The sequence below is a fragment of the Aegilops tauschii genome, chromosome 7, assembly GCF_002575655.3.
Source record: "Aegilops tauschii subsp. strangulata cultivar AL8/78 chromosome 7, Aet v6.0, whole genome shotgun sequence".
Taxonomy (NCBI): domain Eukaryota; kingdom Viridiplantae; phylum Streptophyta; class Magnoliopsida; order Poales; family Poaceae; genus Aegilops; species Aegilops tauschii.
The window spans coordinates 169,243,249-169,268,862 of NC_053041.3; the positions used below are offsets into that span (position 1 = coordinate 169,243,249).

General features: G+C 46.0%; 3 protein-coding genes across 6 annotated transcripts; 2 read left to right on the forward strand and 1 right to left on the reverse strand.

The window, feature by feature from the left end:
- Positions 1–4,932: 4,932 nt before the first annotated feature.
- On the reverse strand, positions 4,933–7,844 carry LOC109731582 (heme-binding-like protein At3g10130, chloroplastic). Of its 2 annotated transcripts, none has more exons than XM_020290760.4 (7): positions 7,432–7,844; positions 7,263–7,333; positions 7,033–7,134; positions 6,828–6,932; positions 6,546–6,681; positions 5,249–5,358; positions 4,933–5,161 (listed from the first exon to the last, which is right to left on the reverse strand). In XM_020290760.4, the coding sequence occupies exons 1-7, from the start codon at positions 7,709–7,711 to the stop codon at positions 5,081–5,083; spliced, it is 885 nt and encodes a 294-aa protein (XP_020146349.1). In that variant the 5' UTR covers positions 7,712–7,844; the 3' UTR covers positions 4,933–5,080. The 2 variants fall into 2 exon arrangements, with proteins under 2 accessions (XP_020146349.1, XP_073361836.1); XM_073505735.1 differs by having other exon boundaries at positions 6,546–6,677; positions 6,824–6,932; positions 7,432–7,839.
- A 70-nt stretch (positions 7,845–7,914) lies between these two features.
- Positions 7,915–14,738, forward strand: LOC109731591 (tRNA threonylcarbamoyladenosine dehydratase). Of its 3 annotated transcripts, none has more exons than XM_045232016.1 (11): positions 7,915–8,126; positions 8,240–8,310; positions 8,538–8,616; positions 9,021–9,109; positions 9,405–9,617; positions 10,201–10,335; positions 10,459–10,590; positions 10,763–10,978; positions 13,401–13,525; positions 14,136–14,193; positions 14,310–14,738. In XM_045232016.1, the coding sequence occupies exons 2-11, from the start codon at positions 8,284–8,286 to the stop codon at positions 14,418–14,420; spliced, it is 1,185 nt and encodes a 394-aa protein (XP_045087951.1). In that variant the 5' UTR covers positions 7,915–8,126; positions 8,240–8,283; the 3' UTR covers positions 14,421–14,738. The 3 variants fall into 3 exon arrangements, with proteins under 3 accessions (XP_045087951.1, XP_020146357.1, XP_040252387.1); XM_020290768.2 differs by having other exon boundaries at positions 7,921–8,126; positions 8,962–9,109; XM_040396453.2 differs by lacking the exon at positions 10,201–10,335 and having other exon boundaries at positions 7,921–8,126; positions 8,962–9,109.
- A 4,557-nt stretch (positions 14,739–19,295) lies between these two features.
- LOC120968777 (putative F-box/LRR-repeat protein 9) lies at positions 19,296–21,562 on the forward strand. The gene is made up of 2 exons (XM_040395755.1): positions 19,296–19,720; positions 20,276–21,562. Exons 1-2 carry the CDS (start codon positions 19,296–19,298, stop codon positions 20,871–20,873), a joined length of 1,023 nt encoding a protein of 340 aa, XP_040251689.1. The 3' UTR covers positions 20,874–21,562.
- Positions 21,563–25,614: the final 4,052 nt, after the last annotated feature.

The following is a 25,614-nucleotide window of genomic DNA, read 5'->3' on the forward strand; positions in this document are numbered from 1 at the left end:
GCTGAAATTAATATACCGCGGGCACCAAAAAAGAATGTTGGAGTTGTGTCGAATATAGTGTACGAGATAGGTTACAGTTGGACTTGTAGTAGTGTTGTGTTGAAATAGAATATGGAGCCTCCTAATAGGACACTTATATCCTAGGCCTCTTATATATAGCGGGGCTAGACACACGATGTAACCCATGCCAACTTAATAGCACAGGAACGCAGGGGAAGCCAGCAGCGTGTGCCGGCGTCCAGGGCGACCTGGTGCGGTATTGTAGCGGTGTCATGGGGAGAAGCGCTCATAGTCAGGCCACAGGGATGTAGCCATATCGGTGAACCTCGTTAACAAATCTCGATGTCGTGCTCGTGTGATTGCTTGGTCCTCGGATGATTGACGGTATGCCTCGGATTTATTCTAACAAGTGGTATCAAAGCAATGTTTAAAATCGAGACGGATCATGTTGATTTAAAGGAAGTATCGAGTTTGAGATGTAGCTGACTGCGATGGGCGGTGTGGTTCTCGACGAGATTGGATCAGCGGAGCGCGTGCAAGAAGCAGTCGCGTGGTTGGATGCTTTGCAGTGAGTTGCGGCCTTGTAGCAGCAGGTCGTGCAGTCGATTCGGCAGATCGGGCGAGTTCTTGGTGAGATCGGTCATCGGTTCATGCGTTGACTCGGCGAGATGCGAGCGACAGTAGCGCGTGGCGGCGGTACAGCCGGCTAGCGCGTGGAGGCCTGTTTGTTCCTGGCGATCGGCCGCGTGTGGCCCATACGTGGGCAGGGCCCAATAGCAGCGGCAGCTTGGCATACACGGAGAGCTGGACTCACAACTGGAAAGGTTTCATACGAGATTTGTTTTGGACCAAAAAGAGGACCGGGTCCTCGTGTACGGCATGGACGGAGGCAACAGAAAAAATCAGCAAAGGAAATCCATCGAGCGATACGTACTAGCTGGGACTTTTTTTTTTAATTTCAAAAAGAAAAGCTGGGACCTTTTTTTTTTTGAAAAGCATTGCTTTTATTACTTAACAGTGTCGGGGTATATCCCCCGCAACACTAGCAGCCACATTGGCTGGTACATCGGACTCAAACTTCACATACTTGTTCGCTGGGTATATACGGCCAGTCTTGGCCAACTCATGTGCAACTGAATTTGCACTACGACGACAAGCCTCTACTACATAAAAAGAGAACCACATCTTCAATTGGAATTTCGTATCCTCGATGACAGCTGCATACTAGCTGGGACATTGACAAGGCAAAAGCTAGCATTCGGAGTTGGGCTTAGGAGCTACGCCACGTGAGAAGACCAGAGGGTGTTTTGCGTTGATAGCTTGGATTATTTTTCACATAGTCAATCGTACAAAGAACTATGGCATCAACGGGTATCTGGTTTGAGGTGGAGAAGTTCAACGGAACTGGAAACCTTGGGTTATGGCAGACAAGGATGAAAAATCTGTTGGCACGACATGGATGCTTTAAGGCGTTGCGGTATGTCAAGCCAGTTAAGATGGACGATGATGGTTGTGAGGAGTTGCAGATGGTTGCAGTCAGGAAAGTTCGGCTCAGGTCAGACACATAGGGCAATTGGCCTGGACAGTCTGACGGATTGACAGAGATGTCGGTTGGTACAGAAGACGGTGGTGGGATCAGCGATGACGACATAGGAGCGTGATGCTGATGGTGACCGACTTCTGGGCGTGGAAACACGTGACGCAGGCCCCGAGGGCTTGTGTGGCTTCGACAAGACTATGACGCGGGATTGATTCAAGGTGGTGTATACATGGAGCTTGAAGTCGATGAGGCGCAGGGGTGGACTGATCATCTACCATGGAGTCATGTTGAAGGTGGAGCTGGAGTCTGACGGAAGGCTTCACTCGGTGCTGATTGAGGGGCTATGGCGTAAGACGTCAGAGAGTCGAAGCCTATTCAGCAGGAAAAAGCAAGTGACACGCAGTTCGGACTGGAGCCTAGTGGTCTGATGGAAGCATGAAACTCGTCATCGGTCGGTGATGATCGGTGGTACTCTGCAGTGGGGTTTGGGTGGTGTGGGTTCGCAGCCCTTGAGACTCAACCGGGACAGCGGAGGCTCGACGTGGTAATAGTGGCGAGGCGTGCGGTACACACGGGGCATGGAGACGGGCCATGGCTCTGGTGGTCATACATGTGGTGAGAAAACTGTGAATTTGACTCGGGATGACTACAAGCAACGGTGAAATTGTTTCAAGTTTCAGACAGGCGGTCAAGAAAGGAGCGGTGATGTTGAGTTCAGGTAACTCTTACGTGTGACACCCAATATGTGAGTTGTTCACTTTCACGCAGGTCAGTGATCAGTGTGTGATGGCGTTGGACGGATACTCTGGAAGTTGGGAGCACAAATTGAGTAGCAGGGAACTTAATTTTGCTCGAGTGTTGACTGTGGTCAAGAAAAGAGGGACTACAAGTTGTAGGGGGAGTCGCATGGAGTCTTTGGAGTAGCAGCGGTACTCATGAGATAAGCTCAAGTCCAATGTACATGGAAGTTTGACGCATGGACAAATCCAGGGTGGTGGAGTATATTCGCCAAGGTGGAGTTTGTTGGAGTTGTGTCGAATATAGTGTACGAGGTAGGTTACAGTTGGACTTGTAGTAGTGTTGTGTTTAAATAGGATATGGAGCCGTGTCCTAATAGGACACTTATATCCTAGGCCTCTCATATATAGCGGGGCTAGACACACGATGTAACCCATGCCAACATAATAGCACAGGAAAGCAGGGGAAGCCGGCGTCCAGGGCGACCTGGTGCGGTATTGTAGCGGTGTCATGGGAAGGAACACCCATAGTCAAGCCCCGGGATGTAACCATATCGATGAACCTCGTTAACAAATCTTGATGTCGTGCTCGTGTGATTGCTTGGTCCTCGGATGATTGACGATATGCCTCGGATTTATTCTAACAGAGAAGATAAGGCATCTCATCGAAGCTGATGGTACCTGCTCTCCTCACTGCAACTGCACTTATCAAATTTGCGGAGATCCTGGCCGAACCAAAATGAAAGGGAAAAGGGTTTTTTTTCCATATTTGAATATAAAATGCACAAATGGAAAAAACCAAAATACAAATGAGATACCAATAGAGGACATAATATATGATCTAGATTGTATATAAATAAATGGAAAGCAAGAAATCATTGGAAGGAGAAATTGCAGTGACGTACAATTTTTTATTTTATTTTTGCATGTAGCCTCCGTCCAGTGTTGCGCCTTGAGAAACAACAGCGTCACTAAAAGAAATTGCAGGCAAGGAATATGTGCATTGAGGAGACAGTGAGCGGATGAGGTACGGGCCGTATGGTATGGGGATGATTTAACTACCATGTGCGGTACCAGAGATGTCGACGCCGGTGCAGGATTGCTTTCAAGCAGGGCATCATTCCCAGTGCAGTCACGTATGGAGGCAGCATGATGGTAGACGGGAGACCCTCTAAGAAAACCCCATGACCAGGCCATGGAAGTAGCAGCCGAGCGGCGCGTACCTCGAGTTGTGGCCGGCAAAGAGCCAGAGGGATACGTTGCCGCCGTAGTAGAGGCCGGCGCACCTGTTAAGCGCGTGATGCGCTGCGTCATGGCGACGACGAGGACCGTCGAGGCGGAGCTGCTGCCGCGGGTGCAAGGCACGCCTGTTAAAAGAGGAAAGCGGATCCATCGGTTACTATACCATTTGCTTGGTAGGGAAGATGAGGAGAAGAAGGCAATCGTGCAGGAGACGAAGGAGCGAGAGACGAAGGAGCGAGACTGCCAGCTTCATTCATGGGCGGAGGAGACGATACGGCCGCAACACGCATCGAGAGAGTTCTAGAATATACCAAAAATGAATGATGAGGTCAACAGAGCAGAACATATCGGACGAAACCAAACGCACGTATACGGAGCGATCCTTGAACAAAAAAATATGAACGGGACGGAGTGGGGTAGCTTTTGCTAATGTGGCACCTTGCTCAGTTGGATAGGCTGCATGTTGAGAGAATTAGGTTAGCGGGGATGAACTATTTAGGTATCATAGATAAGCCGCTGTTAGTAGTGACTACTTTTTCTTTTGCATGGTAATATGTGTCTCATTTATATCATAAAGATCGTAGTACAAGTACCATATGCCACACGTTAATGTCTTATAAACTCCGAAGAAAGAATTGCTGATGCTCATAATTTCAAATACATATCAATAAATGATGAACATAATTTTACAACATGTAACAATTTTTTTTATGAGACAAGATTTTCGGGCAAAAGCTGACGGTCAAAATACCATCTAAAAGACATGACTTTCATTTTAGGTCGGAGAAAGAATTTGGCTTACTGACTTGCTTGTGACCAATTTGTTGTAAACTCATTAGCTGGGTTTTCAATTCTTAAGGTAGTTTCTTAGTGCACTCCCCCAAAATGAGCCACTTCCCATACAGTTTTTACACTCAAGGCTAGCTTTGTGATGTTACGATTATGAACACAAATAGTGAATGGAAGAGCCGAATTTGAGCATATGGGGATGTCACCCATAAATCTGTACTGTGAGTAACAAGCCATATAATTCAACCAATAATACCATTTGCCATGTCCAGAAATGGGAAAACACATACGCACCTGGAATAGATGCATGGGTCATAAGTCACAAAGTGATACTGTTAACATGCCCACAATAACTACTGTTTCAGTGAGTGGAAAAGGTGACCCATCAATGTCAAAAACAAAAGCGTATAAAGAACAGGGGAACTGAAAACTTTGCTGGACCAGTGTCAACTGTAGAAAGCTCGGTATAGATTAAAAAATACCTTAGCGAAAATGCCTTGATGAGCTTTGACACAGAAATCAGTCCTCTACATATTGTTACTCCCTCTGTCCCACAATACAAGCTCTTATATTGTGGGACGGAGGGAGTATCATAGATTCATACCACAAATTAAGAGACCAAAGTTTAACCAAGATTTTACTCTTTACCATTGTAGTATGTGATAAATGAGATATGTACATATACTATACATACTGCACTAGCGAGAATGTTAGGGACAATGTACATCTGCATACAACCTGAAATTAAAAACTTATTTGTTAATCTTGGACATCAGGAGGCACTATCAACCCCCTCAACCTCTAGTGCTACTTCATTGCGCCTTGCGAACGGAAGTGTGAAAGGGGGATTATACTGCAAATTCAACAAAACCAGTTTGTTAATCTATACGTCAAAGTATGAAACAATCCTTGTTATCTAGGACACTGAAACAAGCTCTACCTGTGCAATTTCCACCACTGAATCCTCTTTCACCCGATACTGTGTATCTTTCTGGAGAGCTTTCCGCAATCTGGATTCCCTCTGGCTTATGTCATCATCTGTAACCAAACCTGTTTCAACATCAGAAATTTAAAAACCACTGTTAGTGTGGTGCATAAACATTGCAATATACTCCCTCCGTCCCATAATATAAGAGCGTTTTTGACACTACATAGTGTCAAAAACACTCTTATATTATGGGACAGAGGGAGTAATAGATAGGGGTTCAAAACTAGGCATACCAATACAAAATACAAAAGGAATGAAGATAGGTCATTGCTACAACTTTCCTTGAAAACATAATTATTTCCAAAACGTTTGAGAGTTTGAATATCTTACATAAATTAGTAGAATGAGAGGGTATTAACTTTTTAGGTTGGTAATACCATTAGAATACTATTCCCTCTGTAAAGAAATATAACTCTAGTGATCTAAACGATCTTATTTCTTTACAGAGCACTGATATAACTTAAAAGATGGACTAAAGATACAGAATTTGTGTGTAACTTTATACTATGCTCTGCTAAGATGGAAGGGTAAAGTAGGTGGACCTTCTTCAGAACTGACAACTTCACACAATTTGGAGGTTTCTTATGTGATATCATGGAAGTACTCCCAAATTACTAAATTAGGTATCATGTCAGTGCTAGTATTTGCTACGGATTCAGAATTCAGGATTCAGGAAGCAGCTACAATTCAGATCCTTCTTAATTATTTCCGATGCATTACCTAGTACGGTTAATGCTAATGCAGGGCACTGAGGGAATATTTCATCTGCTTTTTTTACAGATTTTTCCAGCAAAGAAAATGAGGACAGGACGTGAAACTTTAATGGACACACATGGGAGAAAGATTGTGCCAATAGCCACCAACTTGCTTCAACATTTAAATATTACCTCCGTCCCAAATTACTTGTCTTAGAAGATTTGTCTAGATACGGATGTATCTAACACTAAAAAGGGTCTAGATACATTCGTATTTAGACAAATCTAAGGCTCTGTTCGGAATCACTCTAACTCCGCAACTCTGCTCCGGAGCAGCCGGAGCTGTAGTTGAAAATCAGGGAGCAGCTGTTTCCTCGCTCCGCAGATCCTTGGATTTTTGGAAGTTGGTGGATTGCCGAACAGGCACTAAGACAAGTAATTCCGGATGGAGGGAGTAGATTGTTGCTCGACAAAAGTCAAAGAAATAGAATACATCCTTCATATTCGAAATAAAAATGCAAGTTGGAATGGAGTAAAGAGGTTAACACATGGACCTGGAAAGGCCGCAACTGCTACAATTTTGCTGGGCACCTCCTTGATAGTCACAGACGGGTCTTTTGCCTGAGGCAAGTCTGGACCATATTTTGATGGCATCACAAAAGACATCTTCCACTTGTTTCCATCAGCTGACTGCAAGTGACAACATATGAATTAAAATTCAACGCGGGAGTTTTTAGTAACGTGCTAACTCGTAAGCACATTGAATGCTCATCAAGCAAATAGAGACAAGGCAAACTCTGAAGAATGGGCTCATGAGAAAGTCATATAGAACATGCCTTCTTTGTTATAACTGGGGTGGTCATGTCCATCGTTTCACCGCGAACTTCCTCCTTCCGGGTAAAAACAGGGGTTGTCATTTCCATTTGTTCGGACCTCGTGTTCTGAAAGGAAGCATACCATCATAAATTTCCCTTCAGTTGGAGCATTTAATCAAATGAATTCCTTTCACAGCACAGCACAGGGAGGAAACATATGAATTACCTTACCGAATAAGTAAGATGCCAGCACGTTGAACGATTGAGACGATCCGCTGAAATCAAACCCAGTTCTTCCAGGCATCGTCGTCTCAGCGACATAGTATGACTGATGAGAATTGACAACAGAAGAGGACGTTACTCATTAAGTATCAAGACTGACCGCGCTTCCTTGATGCATGTTCCTAGCTACTGTACTATAGAAGAGCACTTTGGTGGATAACAACAAAGCATCACCTCCACTTGTCTGATCTCGTACTCGTCCTCACGCTTCAGGATGCGGAATGGGACGGTCTCGAGGTCGGGAACTGCGAAGGGGGAATTTCAGTAAGCAAGTCCCAAAACCCTGGAGTTTTTTGGGCAAAATGGAGCGTTCCTCGGGCAGGGAATTTCGGCGAGCACTGACCGGACATGAGGGCCTCCTCGAGGGTCCGTGGCTCGAAGCGGCCGGAAGGGAGGGCGTACTTGGCGGCCTCGGTGACGAGGTCGACGGCGCGGCGCTGCGAGGCGGCGAGGGCCTGCGAGACGAGCGCCAGCACCAGCGACCCACGGGCCTCGGCGCCGCTGCTGGTGCGGGTTCCGGCGGCCACGACCGTCAGCGCGGGCCGCCGGCCGCGGGGACGCTCGCCCCGGGCTCGGACGGCGCGCGGCGGTGGCCGCACGGCGGGCAAGCAGGGGAACGCCATTTGATCAGTCTCGGGCGGCGCTGCGCTGGCGAGTTATGTTGTGGTGGTAATGAGCCGGAGCTCTGGCGCCGGAGGGGGAGCGCGGGGCCGTGGCGTGCGCCTCGCCACAGCACGTCTCTTCACGGCGTGAGGCGGGGCGAGCCCAGGGAAAAAATGTTTTCTTGAAACAAGCCCATTAACTGAGCGGGCCGGGCCGGGCCGGGCCGGAAGGAGGTTTGCTCGCGAAGCAGATCAGTATCGGGCCGCGCCTTTCCTCTACTTTTCTGATCGTCCGAGCAGGGGTTAGGGTTCTAGGCGGCTGCGCCGGAGACATGGAGGAGAAGGCGAGGCAGCTGCTCCTCCTGGCCGCCGTCGCGGGCGTCGGCGCCGCATTCGGCGCGCTCTCCACCGCGGCCGTCTTCAGCTTCCTCTCCAGGTAACCGACCGAACCCTCCTCCTCGCGGCCCCCACCCCAGACTGGCCCCGCGAGCTGCGGGGGAGCGTTCGCCGAACAGTTGCTTCATTGTTGTTCCTGTTGCTGAGTGGCAGGGCAAAGCGGAGAGAGGGCTACGTGCGCAAACTGTTGGAATCCAATGGCGGTGCTGGTGGTCCGCACGCTGGTAAACCTCTGGTTAATGATTTGCCACCTTCCAGTTCAATAACGTGTACTCCACTGATGCACCAAGTATATTATTAGGGCGTCTCATAGGAACAAATTAATAATTATGTTGCTGTGTGGTGATTGGGTGCTGAACAATTACTTGTTTGCTGAAATGCCGGTATTGAATTTTGAACTTGTTCTGCTTCTGTCAAGTCCTTTTGTCTTAAGAGCGTTTGTTGGGAGCAGGCAGCACTGGACCGGGAGCGCGTCTGCATGATAGCTCGGATCTCCTCTCTGATGAAGTTGTCGCTGAGCAGCTTACAAGGTTCAGATTCTTACTTGATATATTGCACAGCTGTTGAATTCCTCACAATTGTTGCTAGAGCTATAGCTAATAATGAATATATAACCCTGAAAGAGCTATTTCTCCTGCTGCCAATATATTCGACCTCGTACCTTTCTAAATTCATGTGAGCAGAGCAGAAAGTGATATGTATTCTCACAGTACATTGTCTGTAACTTACCATTCCTTGTACATTATAGATATGCTCTATCCGTGATCCACCTTTCCTAATCTTCAGACTACTTTAGTACCCAAACATTTTGAAACACTCAATGTGTTCATGTTTTGATTGTGGTTACCAACACCTGTTTACTTCTTATATTTTAGGAATATACAATTTTTTGGAGTCGAATCTCAGAAGAAAGTTACTGAATCTTTTGTTGTAGTCGTTGGTCTTGGAGGAGTTGGCAGTCATGCTGCTTCCATGCTCCTCAGATCTGGGGTTGGCAGGTTGCTCCTAGTAGATTTTGATCAGGTATATATTTTCAGATGTCAACCTGGAGTCGTTTTACTTCTTTGTTAATACATTTATGTTCAGAGCTTTTGAAATTTCCATTTGAAGCACAGAGAATCAACATGCCATATAGTAGATGCACATCAGTTTCATATAAAATCAGGATACATGATAACTTATTTCTATGAAGCATACTGAGTGCTGATCAGGCTTTTGTGGTAGTATGAAATGGGCATTCTTACATTATGTTTCTGTAAATAATATCCTACATCCAAAATAGATGGACATTAACATGCAACTCATGATATGTTGAAAGGTCTCACTGTCATCACTAAATCGGCATGCTGTGGCAACCAGAGAGGACGTCGGGACCCCAAAAGCATATTGCCTCAAGAAGCATTTCTCATTGATATATCCAGAGTGCCAAATAGAAGCAAGAGTGCAGTTGTATGATTCATCAGCTGAGGACGAAATTCTTTCTGGACAGCCAGATTTTGTTCTTGATTGCATAGATAACATTGATACTAAGGTAAACAAGTATTGCTTAAATAATTCTGATACCAAACCTGATGCTGATTTTTTTGTCAGATGGTTGGCTTTAGCCTTACACACATTTTGTGTTTTTCTTCAGTATTCAGGTGTATGTTACATTTTCCATGTTATGCTCTAAATCCTACCGTGTGTGTTCCTGTATTTAGTTTCATGAGGAAATAATTGTGAATCCTCCATGCAACACTGCCTTCAGTTTCATGAAGGAATGATCTAGTAGCATAATCACAGATTACTTAACTAATTCTGGAAACAAATTGGTCACAAAGGTGGATGTTCCTGATCTCGCTGCATTCTAATGATTAATCAACTCAAAGTTACCCTATTCGGTACTTTAAACCCAGTTTCTTTAGCAAAATGTTACTTGGCTCAGGTTTGGTATCTACTCCCTCCGTCCAAAAATACTTGTCATCAAAATGGATGAAAAGGGATGTATCTAGAACTAAAATATGTCTCCTTTTATCCATTTTGATGACAAGTATTTCCGGACGGAGGGAGTAGTTAACTAATTTGATATTATGCTTTGTGCATCATCATGAGATGTTGTTAATATTGATCTTTAGGTGTCTCTTCTTGCGGCTTGCGTACGCAGAGGGTTAAGGGTACTTTCTGCAATGGGGGCTGGAGCTCGAGCAGACCCGACCCGAATCCGTGTTGCGGATTTGAGAGAATCAAGCAATGATCCTCTTTCTCGGGCGGTAGATATTGACAACTTGTTCTAAAGACCAAAATAATTATTCAGACCCTTTTGAAGCTGCTAAGTTATCCACTCTGGATGTGCTGTAATTGTAAATAAGGTGCTCCAATTTTCTTTTATGTAGGTACGGTATCGGCTGAAGAAGGATCATGGAATTGAAGGTGGAATACCAGTAGTTTTTTCAATGGAGAAGCCCAAGGCAAAGCTACTTCCTTTTCAAGGTTCGAAAGAAGAGGAAACTCCATCAGATTACCAGGTCAGCTCCTTTTATCTGTGCACCAGCCACCGGGGTGCTACCTCACTGACCAGTAGTGTTTATTTTCTTAGCATGCATGGCAATTATTTAATTAAATTTCTGTAAATCTTCTAGTCTCCAATATGTTAGCAGTGCAGATAATACTGACAACATGGCATGCATCCTCATGCAGATTGTGCCAGGATTCAGGGTTCGCATTATCCCAGTACTGGGAACTATCCCTGCAATATTTGGTCAAGTTATGGCCTCCTATGTGGTTACTCAGCTTGCCCAGTTAGATTTTCAAACTGAACCAATTGTTAACCTGGATTTGGATCATTACCGCGTTCTTCACCATCGTCTTCTTGAGCACGAGGAGCTGATATATGGGTCAGCCAAGCAAGTTTTGGTATTATTCCTCCCTCCTTTTCAGTTTGTGAGGTCTTATTTTTTCATCCAGTTTCATATTATGATGTGTGCATTGACATTTATTGATATTTTTTTGTGTGTTTCCCCTTATTTACAACATCTTCTGCATAAAAGTAGTACCCTGATAATTATGTATTATCTCTCTTCTCTATGTCCTATGCACTTGAGTAGGGGCAGCACAGTTCTCTTCTCTTTCTCTTGGTTCCATAAGCTTATTAATCCTTGTGCTTACTCAAACTACGCCTTATGGTTTGCAATGGAGGTGGTACATTTCTTGTGAAGTCCTCTCACATCACTTTTGGCCCAAGAAAAGTTAGAACAAAGTCCCCCACGTCCTGGACTTAGATTCAGACTGTGCAGACGTCTATAACTTTCGCATCCGGACTCTGAATTGGATGAATCTTGTTTTGTTTGAAATCTATCTCGTGTACTAGATAACCCTATTGGATTCACCTTCAAATTAGTCTGAGCGCGATGCTATCGCAAAAACAGTCCTATGCAGCAGTAGAATCCAAGACAAATCCAAGTCAAAAGGTGTTGCATGAACTCCACTTGGGCCCATGGGCCTTGTACGACCTACGGTAGGGTTTTTGATGCCTTGGGACATGCTCCCACCCCCTTGACCGCCACCCCTTAGTCCTATATAAATAGATCAACCTCGTAGTGTTTTGTTTCGTTAAAAGTAATCAAACCCCAACTTAGTGTACTTTGTGTGTGTCCAACGACCAGGCAAAGACCGCAATCAAACCCCAACTTTATTATCTTTTTGAGATAATTGATCTTCATATATACTCGCAATACTCAAATTGCTTTTTATTATAGTTCTTGCTTGTTTTTCGATTGCTTGTAGGGTTTAGACCTTCGTGGTCAGGCTGACCGTACTTCCAACATCTTCAGTAACCTCTAGGTGATTGATTTAGTGATCGCTAACGCGCAACATCGTCGTACATTTGTAATTGGATCGTCAGTGCCGTTTGAGATATTTCGATGAAAATCAAATTGTCAATTGGTCGGCCACAGCGGATACTGTTCTCCGTCCTCCTGTTCCCACGAGGTGTAGATAGATATGCAATGGGAGAGCCCGTGTGTAGCGTATATAAATTGGATTGAAGGACGTTTCGTTTCGCCCCATGGTTGGCTCAAGAAATTAACTCTGACACGGTCCTTCGCGTTTCCAAAAAGCTACTATCTCAGTTTATGAAGCTTGATGCTTTGTTTCACTGGTCGTGATAGTTGACAACAGTCTGCCATGGTACTCCTACTTAGTGTGATAGTTATTCGGCAAAGTCTTTTGTGACCTTTTGATGAGAATCACACTGTCGATTTGGATGAAGAATGGCTTTGACGATTTGACTAGAAATGTGAGACGACATCGATCACACTGAGTAGGAGTACCATGGCAGACTGCTGTTAATTATCACGGCCGATGAAACGACGCGTCAAGCTTTGTAAATTGAAGTAGTAGCTTTTTGAAAACGTGAAGGACCGTGCTGGAGTAAATTCTTTAGCCAGCCACGCGGCAAAATGAACTGTCCATCGGTCTAATTTATATACGATACGCACGAGCTCTCCCATTGCATATCCATTTACACCTTGTGCGAACACCCGAACGGAAAATAGTATACGCAGTGGCCGACCAATTGATAGTGCGATTTCATCAAAGGAACCCTAACGCCATTGACGTTCCGACAAACGTGCAACGACTTTGCGCGTTAGCAATCACTAAACCAATCTCCTGGAGGTTACTGAAAATGTTGGAAGTAACGTTAGCCTTACGCCCTGACCACGAAGATCTAATCCCTGCAAGCAATCGAAGAGCAAGAAAGAACTACAATAACAAGCAATCTAAATATTCTAAGTAAATATCAAGATCAATTATCTAAAAAAGATGATAAAGTTGGGGTTCTGGTTGTTGGACACAAAGAAAGACTACTTTTAAGGAAACAAAACACTAGGGAGGTTGATCTACTTATATGGACTAAGGGGTGCTGGCCAAAGGGTACCCCAGGTCATACAAGGCCCATGGGCAAGTGGAGGTGAGGCAACACCTTTTGACTCCGATCCTGCTGTTGCATCAGACTGTTTCTGCGATACCGTCATGCTTGGAACGAATTTGAATGTGAGTCCAATTGGATTGGTAAGCTTTCCAACAAAAAAAAGATTCACCTAATACAGAGTCCGGATGTGAAAGTTATAGACGTATGAAGTCCGGTATGTCTGTGCAGTCTGAATCTGAGTTCAGGATGTGGGGGAGGACTTCTTGTACAACACCTAATCATATGCTTTTGCTTTATCATCATTCTTGATTGGTTGTTTCCATGGTAGCAATGTCCTCATCACTTGTGAAAATGTGATTGTGACGTCTCATTGTAAAATTTTAAATTATTTTTATCTGTTAAAAGGTTGATGCTGAAGAGGTGATGTACATTGTGAAAGAATTGTGGCGTGGCCGAAGTGCTAGAGACCAAAACATGAAGGACACTGGCCGGAAAATGTGGAGATCTGTCAATGAACTGATGCTTGTTCGGTACGCTTCTCTGTAACTGATAGTGTGGTTTTACTTTTACATGACAATTATCATGGTTTTCGTGGTAGTTATGTATTTATGTATAGTGACATGGTACAGTAAAAACATAATTTGTATGCTGTAACAGGCAGATTCCACTTGCTAATGACTTAAGTGGACTATGACAAACACACTTTTGTAGTTTTGTAGAACAGTGAGATGAACTGTAAGCTGATCCCGCGAACTATTATGCCCAGTCGAGCTCATGACCTTGTAACTGCTAACTTCTAACATTAACTTAGTGTTATTCCAACTTCATTCTGTGTTAAGCTTCCATCTTATGGTCTTCAACATCATTTCGATATCAATTTGCAATAGCAATCTTACTGAATGGGAAATGGACTTATTATATACTCCCTCCGTCCCAAAATTCTTGTCTTAGATTTGTCTAAATACGGATGTATCAAGTCACGTTTTGGTATTAGATACATCCGTATCTAGACTAATCTAAGACAAGAATTTTGGGACGGAGGGAGTACTTAACTTTCCATTATTAATGTGTTAATAAAACTGCCGTTTTGAAACAAATTCATGTTTTTTTGTTTTGCTTTGGTGCTTTATTTTGTTACAGGTGGGACAAATCAAAGTCCGCTGGTGTGTCAAACTTGATACTTCTCAAGTTCAGTGAGGTAAACCATGTGTACTTGATAACTGACATTTGAATTCAGATATTAATGCGCAAGCATATGGCAAAGATGGAAAAGGAGTATTGTGTTCTTACGCTTGACCTTTTCTTTCCCTGCAGGCGGATGCACATGAATCCACGACGCTTGATCAGATAAAAGATGAAGAACCTGAATTCCATGCCATGGTTTCACGTGTCCTGAAACGAGCCGAAACGGAGTTTGCTTTATGAGCTGGTCAGCAATGGTATTGGATTTCTACAACTGCTATACCGTCATAACCCGTGCAACGCTCATGGACCAGGCAGGTAGGTTACTGTTTTGCGTCGTCTGATTTTGTGTACTAGTGACAAGGAGCAAGTAGATGATGCACAATTTCCTGAAGTTTGTTTTGGCCATAGAAGTCGGACTTGCTGGTACTGTTTCGATTTCTCTGGAAAGATCCTCCTGTAATCATCTCCCCGGGATTTTTGGTGCGTTTGAGATTATCTCATGTAGACCAAAACAGAGATTATATCGAGCATATGATTCCCAACAGGGGCTTGCAATCAGCACTAACGCTGCTGGGTTCGCCATGGCGACACAATGTCTTGTTCAGTGCTACTCCCTTTCTAAGACCATATTCCTTTCCATCTTCTCGGTAGAAAAAAAGTCCCTTTCACTCTGCAGCCTTTTCCAAGACCAAGTCATGTGTGTTTAATTCTAGTCAATGTGGTCTTTTTCACATTTGAGACATATGGAGCCATCACTCCTTTCCAAAAATGTAACATTAAAATTGTGCTGACAAGTATAGTACCGTTGAATACAGGCCTAAAGAGTTTATGTTCAGATTTGTAGCTAAAATTAAGTTTGGTTTTCATCACGTGTACAACCGGAAGTGGTTCTAACAAAAGCACTTGAGAGAGCAGAATACTGGGTTTCCATAACTTTGGAGCAGAAGCAGAGCAAGACAACGTAGAGTAAACTCTAAAAGTTCAGGAATACAAAAAGGAAAGGACCCTGATAAGTGCTACACGTGTGGTATGAACACATGGCAACTCCGAATGTTTTTGATGGCAAGTTTAGTGACACGAGGATGGCAACTTTAGTTGTCAAGCATGACAACTTCTTTTGGGATGACAAGTTTCAATTTTTTTCTAGGATTAGTTTTTTCTTTTCAGAAGGCAATTTTAGTATAGTAAAAAGCGTTAAAACCGGAGTGCTTCATGCCGTACGTGCCGCACTTATCATTTGAGAAAGGAAATGAAAGAAGTCCACATAACCCCCCGAGATTTTGAGGAACGGTCACATTACCCCCTGAGCTTTAAAACCGGGTATTTAGCCCCCTGGAGTTGGCAAAAAGGACAAATTTGACCTGTGGACGAAAAGAATCCATAAAATGAACTGTCCCTAAAAAAATTTCACTCCACTGACTTTTTCGTGTAACGCCCAACATCCGGGCGCCATACTGCACTGTGCAACGCCCGAGAGTTAGGCGTCACACAGCCTGGCCAGCCTCGCACTTCGGACTGTCTAAAAATTACTAAGTCAATATGCTCTGATGACATGGCGCTCCGCTGCCTTCACTGTTGCAGTCTACAGTAAACTAGTGATGTGTATTCCTTCTCTCAAACCAGGTAGCTGCAATACACTTTTCTACTGACACCAAATGGCATAGATTAATTGCCCGCCAATCCGCTAGCCTGCGTGCATGCAGCAACAGCGCACACCCCCGCATGCGTGTCCCATGCCCAATCAGGATGCAGCTTCTCCAATTAATTCTATGGGCACAAACGCACGGACTAGCAACCGGGCTTAGAAAAAAAACGGACGGCTCTTCGTTGCTCTACGGCTTTAAAATCCCCGACGGAGGTACCAGACACTCGTGCAGCGCCTAGCGCTTAGGCGTTGCACACTAACTTAGTAATTTTTAGGTAGTTCGGAGTATGAAGTTGTCAGGCGTGTAGCGCCTGTCAGTCGGGCGCTGCACAGTGTAGTGTGGCGCCTAACTGTCGGGCGCTACACAAAAAGGTCAGCCGGGTAAATTCTTTTCGTCAACAGTTCACTTTGTGAATTCTTTTGGTTCGCAGGTTAAATTTGTCGTTTTTGCCCCTGGTGTTTGCAAAACCAGATGAAACACCCCCTGAGAGCATTGAAGGGTTGTTTTGAGAGTGGTTTTCAACATGGTGCCTATTTCACACAAGCGTGCTGTTGTTCTGTAGCATTTAGCACGACTTGCTGATTTTTGTTTGGGCGGCGCAACCTGATATGTGAAGCTAATTTTCTGGTAGCTGATGCAACGTGGAAACTGTAGAAGATAACTCACGTACGATGCTAGCTTGACTGCTTGATCTCTATTTCTCTGCCACTGCTTTGCCGCTGCTTCTCCACTTGTCCTCGGCTGCATCCCACCTCAACTCGTGGTCGTCTGCTCATCGCCGGATGAGCCCTGCTACGGTGCAGGGTGCCTTGCCCGTCTGCAAACCACTTAAATGAAGAAAACTGTAGACCATGTTTGGATTCTCGTTTTCCTTCAAATACACCTGTAAAAAAGATACATGTCTCCTCCGTCGTTTCCGTTCTGACCAAAAATCGTTCTTGCCCCAGTAAGTTACACCTGTAAATTAAATAAAGTTGTATTTGAATACACTGATGCGAAGCGCAGCCTTAGCTTGCAAAGCAGCGCGGACAATAAAAATAAAACATGGAAGTGAGCACCTGCTATTCGGCTAACCACGCGTGTTGATCTCATGGCAGATGCAGACACATGCGATTGTATCGTAAGGAGAATGTCAATGCATGAAAGTGGCAAGAGTGTCGAATCCAAGCGTGTGTTGGAGAAAAGCGGTTCACGGCGGCGGAGTTCTAGCGCCATGCTAATAGTCATAGAGTCTTGCTCTTGTTGTTGGTCCGCCTAAAGTTTTAAGTAGCGCTTGCTCCCTTCAAAACATGGACAACACTTCCAACTCGAACGAGCCACACGCCGCCGAGAAGTGCATGGCTGCTGCGGAACGCACATGCAATGGCGGGGGCACGGCCGCACAATGTCGCTGACTTGGCGTAGATGTTGGGCAAGTGCGCACTGACATGCAAGTCAGCAACACGGCGCATGTTCGCACTGGGAGCACAAGGGGAGAGTCACGACAGTTCACACTGGTAGGCGAAGAAATGGAAGAGAGTACAGCGATGGCTGAGAGCTATGCATGTTGCAGATTACGTGTTTGATGAAATGCATGTGTTTTGAGCTGGGACCAGCAACGGCTGTGAAATGGGCCACTTGCTCCAAACCACTCTCAAAACCACCCTCCAAAGTTGTAAGGGGGGTGTTTTATCTGGTTTTGCAAACTCTAGGGGGTCAAATACCCGGTTTTAAAGCTCAGGGGGTTATGTGATCGTTTTGGAAAACCTCAGGGGGTTACGTGGACTTCTTTCGAAAGGAAATAGGTTTGAAATATCATGCCATGCTGATTTTTGTGAAATCACAATATATAATTGTAATAGATGTTGTCAGTCGGACTTGACTTGCTTGTCTTCCTCGTCGTTCCTGTGGCGACGTAGTGATGTGCTTAGGATCGAGGGAAACCATTGGCCGGCAGTTGTGGCCATGACGGCGACAATGCTGCTCCCTCCATGGAGGCTTTGTCGAGGTCCCTCCTCCATTAACCCTTGCTTAGGTCTTGTTTGGGCCATGGCGGTATCGCACCTCTCCCTAAAGACCGCGGGGGTGAAAAACAAGTAGTGTATTTGGTAGCGGATTCGTTAGTGTCCAACAATGTAAATGTTCAACGGGTTTGGATAAATTGGCGTTCCTCTACACCTCGTGGCTTGCTAGCCATTCGGTCCTTACCCTTAGGCATGTGCTAGAGGGGATAGGGTTCCTCACTACAGCTTCAGTGGCCCATCTAGGAGAGAGTGTGGTTTGTGCCCTGGGCGCTAATGAGTTGCACGAGGGAGTTCGCCTTGTGTGATGTTTGTTCATGTTGTCCTCTCCTAGTAGTCAATTGTCAAGTACTCATTCTGGTTCTAGGGTTAATCATTTCGTCTGCCAAACTGCCGATAGTGCGGCGCCTTCCAATCCAGGGCATGAGGGTAGGGACCCTTTTCGGCGGCGAATACGGATGTCACTCGTGTCCAAGGTTGGCCCGGGAGCGAACATGGGCATGACCGTAATTCAACTATGCACCCCTCCATGTTCTCGTGATGGGCGCATTGGTGGAAAATGACATTGATGGCTCAAGCTACACCTTTTTTTCTACATTTGCTCGTTTTGCCTTTTGCTTGTCGCATTGGTTAACAATTGTTTGAGGCTTTATTAATTGAAAACCAAACTATAAGAAAAATGTAGATCAAATACGTGACATTTAAGCACATTATGAGCCTGTTTGGACTCTCTCCCCACTCCAACTCCGCTCTGGAGCGGAGCAGCATTCAGTTTAAATTTTCAGAGTCGCCCAATGGTCACTCCGCGCGCTCCGCTCCGCGCTAAAGGAGCGGAGACTTGCCGAACAGGGCCTATATGTTGTTTTGTATTCGGCCAATGTATTATGTTTTGAATGATAGTTAGCGAATGCATGGTTCATCATAAAAATACACACATGCAAAGTTCAAAGAGAGCGAACTCAACATGTTGAGGTCCTATGCAGTATTGTGATACTATAGTGCCGCTGACATGTAGGATTGAGTCCACGTGGCAGTGAGCCAGTGACCGTGATGCAGAGCGCGCTACGACAGAGGATCCCAACACAAACTCTACACATGCATGCCTGGCCCAAAAGAACAAACACTAACCTAGCTATGCTAAAGAAAAGAAGTTTCTAAAAAAAGGCTATGCTAAAGAAAAGGAAAAAGAAAAAAAAAGTAAGGCACCGACCTACAACTAACAATTTCATAAGGATTCTATTTGATTAGGCACCTGAATTGAAACCTGAATCGGACTGGACCGACTGTTTGTCCGGCTAATGTTCTCATATTCTCTCTCAAATCTACTCCCTCTGTCCCATAATATAAAAACGTTTTTGAATGTCAAAAACGTTTTTATATTATGGGACGGAGGGAGTATGAAGTAAGACGCCTTATCGCAACCCATAAAACAAATCTTGCCTCGTTGACGCTCCACATCGCCGATCTCGATGCAGTCGTCGTCGCTGCATCCGCCGCCGGCGGCGGCCACTCCGCGGGGTCGAAAGGGGCGGCCCAGGAGAGACCGGACGTGGCACATCACGGTGTTCAACTACATGCCGCTGCCGTGGGATCAGAGGGACTGGGCGGAGCTTCCCCAGGACGCGATCTCCTGCATCTTCCGCAAGATGAACCAGTTCGAGCTCCTGCTCGGCGCCGCGGCGGTGTGCCGCTCCTGGCGCCGCGCCGCGTGGCACGAGCCCGAGCTGTGGCGCTGCATCGACATGCGCTATCTGCTTGAAGACGTCCCGCCCTCCGGCTGGCAGGCCACCCGCAGCAGCCTTGTGCGGGCCGCCCTGCGGCTCAGCGCCGGGCAGTGCGAGACCTTCGTCGCCGAGCTCCTCGACGACGACCTCTTCATCTTCCTCTCCGAGCAGTAAGTCTTCGTTCTTGAGTCTTGACCCACTTTGTTGCAAGGGAACTACGCTCTTGTTGCAATGGTCTCTTCGATTCAGTTGCTAAGCAAAATAAACTCGACCAAATTCGTATGTCAAATTAAAGGATTGATCATTGATGCAGCATCGGTTTTCCTTTATCTTGCGTCATCCGACCGATTGTTAATTTCCTTTCATCCTTTCTACCCAACAAATTGCGAGGCTTTACTGGCTAGCTGGAAAACCTAGAGTAGCTACGGTGTGTTTTGATGTGTAATGGTTTCTTTCAATTGACGGTACACTAATCTCATTATACCTAATTATGATAAATACTCTCTTGTGGATTTAAAGTCAGAGCTGCAATGAAATATGTTTTTGCATCCTTCTTGGATGTCATTTGGTCACCAAATTTTGCAAGCACCTAAAATATTTGATAATAATCAAAGCCACAAAATTCAGAATTTTTCATTATTATTCTTTTCAGTTTTACTTTTATCATGGTTGCAATGCACACGGCCTAGAAAAACCACACTCTAATCTCTAATACTATCTTGCAGGGCACCCTTACTAAAGAATCTCTATCTCATCAAGTGTTACTACGTCTCAAAGGAAGTATTTGCAAAGGTTATGTACAAGTTCCCTCTCCTTGAAGAACTCGAGCTTTTGATGTGGTTAGGTGGCACGGAAATGCTCGAGATCGTCGCTGAAGCCTGCCCATGCCTGAAGCACTTCAGTCTCATAAAACAAGATCGTTTTTACGAACTTGAGGACGATGGTAATGCTTTCGCGATTGCGAAGATGCACGGGCTACGTTCCTTGTATCTCGACGGCAACAGACTCACCAACAAAGGGCTGACAGTGATCCTTGATGGCTGCCCCCACCTAGAGCACCTTAACGTTTTTGAATGTAAGTATCTCAGGATGGATGATGACCTGCTAGAGAAATGTTCTCGAGTCAACATGGATGGCCCTCGGTACTCTTTGCCATATTTGCCTTGCAGTTGCTGTTGGAGTCCTGACTATTCGGATCATGAGGATTATGAGGATTACCATGAGGCTTGTTACTACTACCTCGGTGACCACTTTGACGACGATGATCTAGCAGAACACGAGAAGATACTTGATATCAAGAACATGCGGAGGTACTTGCCCTAGTGAGATCTGGTTGTTTGGTTGGAGTTCCCAGATAACGTACTCTCGATGATAGAATATTGGCTCACTGCATCAATTAATTTCAATCGCGAGTTTTCCAATCCACCTTTCTTCACGGAGGTTTGATATCCATCTATTCTTTTCGAAAAGGGGAATACCCGGGCCTCTTCGTCTTGCGATGCACACGGCTATTTATTGTCCAATTTGTTTGGAATATATGATTGTTCCCAATAAAAGAAGTGTCAACATGTGCTTCTTCACTTTTGCTATAACCAGTTGTGCCATGTGAAGGATGCCAGCATGAAAATTGTACGGATGCTCAAGGTTGCTTGTTCTCAAGTTAAACTTCATTTGGTAGATGTGGAGACAATCAAGCATCCGTCCGTCCTTTTGCTTCCCATCTTACTTCATGTACCTCCTGATAGAATTTTCTTTATGATTGAAGCTTTGATTTCAACAAAGGTGGATCAATCTCGACGCAGTCCGCCAGTCAAATGCTTGTGCCAAGAACTCCTACTAGATGCTTAAAATAATGTGTGCATCCATGCATGTCAAAACTGTTTCCATCTTTTGTCACATGATGATGCTGAATGCCATGAATTTATATGCTGCAGAAATTACCACCAAGATCTCTTTTCTTGATGATTGCAACATTCTCTTTTTCTTCCTATATTTGTGCATTTAGGAATGCAAAGAAATAGTATTCGGTTCGTGCACAATCCAGTGTAAAATAAAATTACAACCGGTATCTCTATCACTCCCACCTTGACCCTGCTCTTGAGGAACTGCATTTTGCAACTCATCCATGCCATCAGTGCCATTGCTATCTTCACTAGTTTTGTGTTTTGCCTGACCAGGATAAGAGATCGACCAAGAGCATTTCTCTGTCACACTTGAATCTTTTCAGGAAAATTTCCCACCAGCTTCTCCTTTCTTGCAAAGGATCTCTCGCATCTTGTCCAACCTGCTTGCCTTTTATTTTTCTTCCTCTGTCTCTGTATCCCGAGTATTACCATCACTCAAACATTTTTTTCCCAGTATGCTAAGTATTCAGGGTGTGTTTGGTTTTTGCCTAAGCTTGCCTTGCTAAGTATTTGGCTGCCAAAATTTTGGTCAAGGTATCTTCGCCTCTGCCCCCCTCCCGCTCCCACGCCGCGCGCCGCTCCGGCCGCTGCGGCCACCAGCCTCCGTCCCTGCCCACCCGGGCCGAGGCGCCACCAAATCCGCCGGCCATGCGCCCGCCGTCCCCTGCTGGATCCCACTGTTCGACCCGCTTCCCGAGCAGCGCCAGGTCGGCGCGGGGAGCCCCTGCGACCGCAGCAGATCTGTTTGGATCCAGCGGTCCGATGCAAGCGCTGGTCTCTCCATCGCTTCCTCCGGCACCAACGGCCCGCCCAGACTCCCCGGCGCGTATCCTGCTGCGAGGTGAGAGCTCCAAGGCGGGCGCTGCGCGTGAGCCAGTGGTCGAAGCAGGGAACCCCTGCCCTGGGAACTGCAGGCTAAAGTCCATCGTGGTAGTGCCCTCACCCGCACCGTCCATTTCCTCTTCGGGCGAGGGGGAGGGATGGACGGAGGTCAAATCGAAGCAGCAACGGCGTGCACTTAGTAGATCAGCGGGCAACTCCAGGCGTCACCAGCTGAGGCGGATGGGCAAGCGCTCCGCCATTAAGGAGGACGCTGGCCGCGCTGCCTTCTTAAGCCAGTTCGACGGCCACTGCTTCAGATGCCTCAGTAGTGAGCAGCACCGCGCCGATTGCCGAGATCCACTCCGCTGCATCATCTGCAAGCTGTAGGGCCACTTCGGTAGGGAGTGCCCACAGAATCCGAGGAATAGACGCGGGGCGGACGACGCCACCCGCGGTCCGGTGAGGGAAAGGCTGCGTTTCCCAGCGCCGCCTCCACAGGCTGCGCGCCCCGTCGACATGGATCGCCAGACCCTCCTCACCGGCCCCTCCCGCCGCCCAAGGTCGAGCCACAAGGTGGTGGTCGCCACTCCGGCCATGGAGCACCAAGAGTTTCTGCTCCGGAAGCACGCCGTGCTCCTCACGGCCGCAACGCCTCAGCACGCCGCCAACTTGTAAGTGCATCTAGTGCCACCCCTAGTTGGTTTTGGAGTATTGACGACAAACCTGGTTGAGGGACTAATGTGTTTGTGAGAATTGCAGGATAACACAGGTAGTAGTCCCTCATTGATTCGGTTTACCCTCCGGAGATGACCCCTAAAAATGTATGAAGGCATTGAAGACAATGGTGGTGTGTGAAGATATTCACATTGAAGACTATGACAGGGAAGACATCGCGTGAAGACTATGGAGCGCGAAGACTTAGTTGTTTCCTTTTCTTCTTTGTTGAGTAATAGGAACCACCGAACTGTCAAGTGGGGTTCCAGTGAACAAAGTCAGAGTGACTGAAGTGATGCTCAACCAAATCCTATGTCTTCGAGCGAAGACAATAAGAGCAAATCTTATCCAGAGCTGGATTAGTCAGCTTTACTTGCAGCCCAAGTCAAGCTGCCGCGTGTGTTTGAAATCTGACCGTTGGAACACGTGTCAGTTCCTTAGTGACCCAGGGTCATTTCGGACAAATCAGGTCGGGTTGCCTAGTGGCTATAAATAGCCCACCCCCTACACCATAAATGGGTGGCTGCTTAGAGTTAGTGCACGGCTTTTGTCGTTTGAGAGCAACCCACCTCCGAAGCTTTTGAGAGAGAGAAATCCTTGCGAGGACAAAGCCAAAACACCCAGAGCCAAAGAGTGTTAGGCATTACTGAAGTCTTTCTGTCCGAGTGACCTGAAGACTTGTTACACTTGAGGATTGTGAATCCTCCAGCCGGTTAGGCGTCGCGTTCTGAGCATCCAAGAGTCATTGTGGATCGCCGGTGAACGAAGTCTGTGAAGGTTTGGAAGTCTACCGTGAAGACTTACCAGAGTGATTGGGCGAGGACTGGGTGTCCTTAGCTCAAGGGGAATAAGGTGAAGACACGGTCTTCTGAGTTAAATCTCAGCCTCCCTAACCAGACGTACAGTTGTCACAGCAACTGGAACTGGTCCAACAAATCCTTGTCTTCACCAAGCGACTGGTTCTATCTTCTCCCTCTCTTTATTTATAGTCTGTCTTCGTGAAGTCATTGCCTGCCTGTGTTACCTGTTTGACTTCACTATGTGACTTCTATTGTTGTTTGGCTTCATACTATTTTCCATCCTGATCATTACTACCTAGCTGCTATTAGTCTTCGTGCTTTCACTTCTGTGTATACTTGACTATGGCTTGCATAGTGTAGTCTACCTTCCGCTGCATGTTAATAGGTTCATTTCTATCGTTTGTCTTCGAAACTCCCATGTTTTGAAGACTTTCATAAAAATCGCCTATTCACCCCCTCTAGTCGATAACTAGCACTTTCAATTGGTATCAGAGCAAGGTACTCCCTTGTTCTATGTGATTCGGTTTAACCACCTGGAGTTTTAGCTATGTCAACTGCAGGGATAATCAAAGTCTCCGCTGCGTGCCCTGTCTTCGATGGAACTGAATATCCCTACTGGAAGAATAAGATGCGCATGCATCTTGAAGCCATTGATGTCGACCTCTGGTATGTCGTCAAGAATGGTGTTCCCAAGACTGGTGAAGGTGTCACCCCTGCTGATGTCAAGAAGTTCATTCAACTGGATTCTACTGCCAAGAACATCATCTGTGGTCATCTGACCAAAGGACAGTATGGCCGTGTGAGTGCTCTGGAAACGTCGAAGCTAGTCTGGGACTGGCTCTCCAAGGTCAACGAAGGCGTCTCAACCCAGAGAGATCAAAGGATCAGTGTTCTTCGCAACCTCTTCAACCGCTTAAAGAGAAACGACAATGAGAATGTCCAGCTCACGTTTGATCGCCTCACTGACATCACAAATGAGCTTTGTGCTCTCGGCGCCACTGAGATCACCAAGCATGAAATCGTCAAGACACTCCTGAGATCACTTGACAGCTCGTTCGACACCCTTGCCCTGATGATACAAGAACGCCCTGACTTCAAGACACTCGATCCGTCTGACATACTTGAGAGGCTCAATACACATGAGTTCCAGCTATCTGAGAAAAGAGATATCTATGGTCCCAGCTATGGCCGAACTCGCGCTTTGAAGGCAAAAGCTGTTTCCTCATCTGAAGAAGAATCTGACTGCAGTTCTGGTGATCCTGAAGACATTGGAAAGGAGCTTGCTATGCTTGTGAAGAAGTTCTAGAAGTTCACTAAGAAGAAGGGCTTCAGAAAGTCTTCACGATCCCGCTCAAGAAATGATGAAGCTTTCACTCATGATTACAAGAAGAGAACATGTCACAAGTGCAAGAAACCTGGACACCACTTCTCTGAGTGCCCACAGTGGGACAATGAGAACAACAAGAAGAAGAAGAGCAAGGAATATGATTCTGATGACAAGAAGAAGAAGAAATCCTCAAAGTCTTCTTCCAAGTCTTCGTCCAAGTCTTCATCACACAAGAAGAGCTCATCTGGCAAGGCTCGTGCTTTTGTTGGCAAGGAGATGGATTCAGAGGAGGAGTCTGCTTCTGAGGAGGTGGAGGTGGAGTCTGAGGAGGAGTCCGACTCTGGCGTTGCAAGTCTGGCTCTAGCTACAACCTACGTTGCCAAGTCCATCTTCAACACTGAAGACAATGGCCCCATCACCAACGCTGATGCTAATGACAAGGACGACTCTGCTCCCACCTACTGCTTCATGGAACGTGGTGCCAAGGTAAAATCACG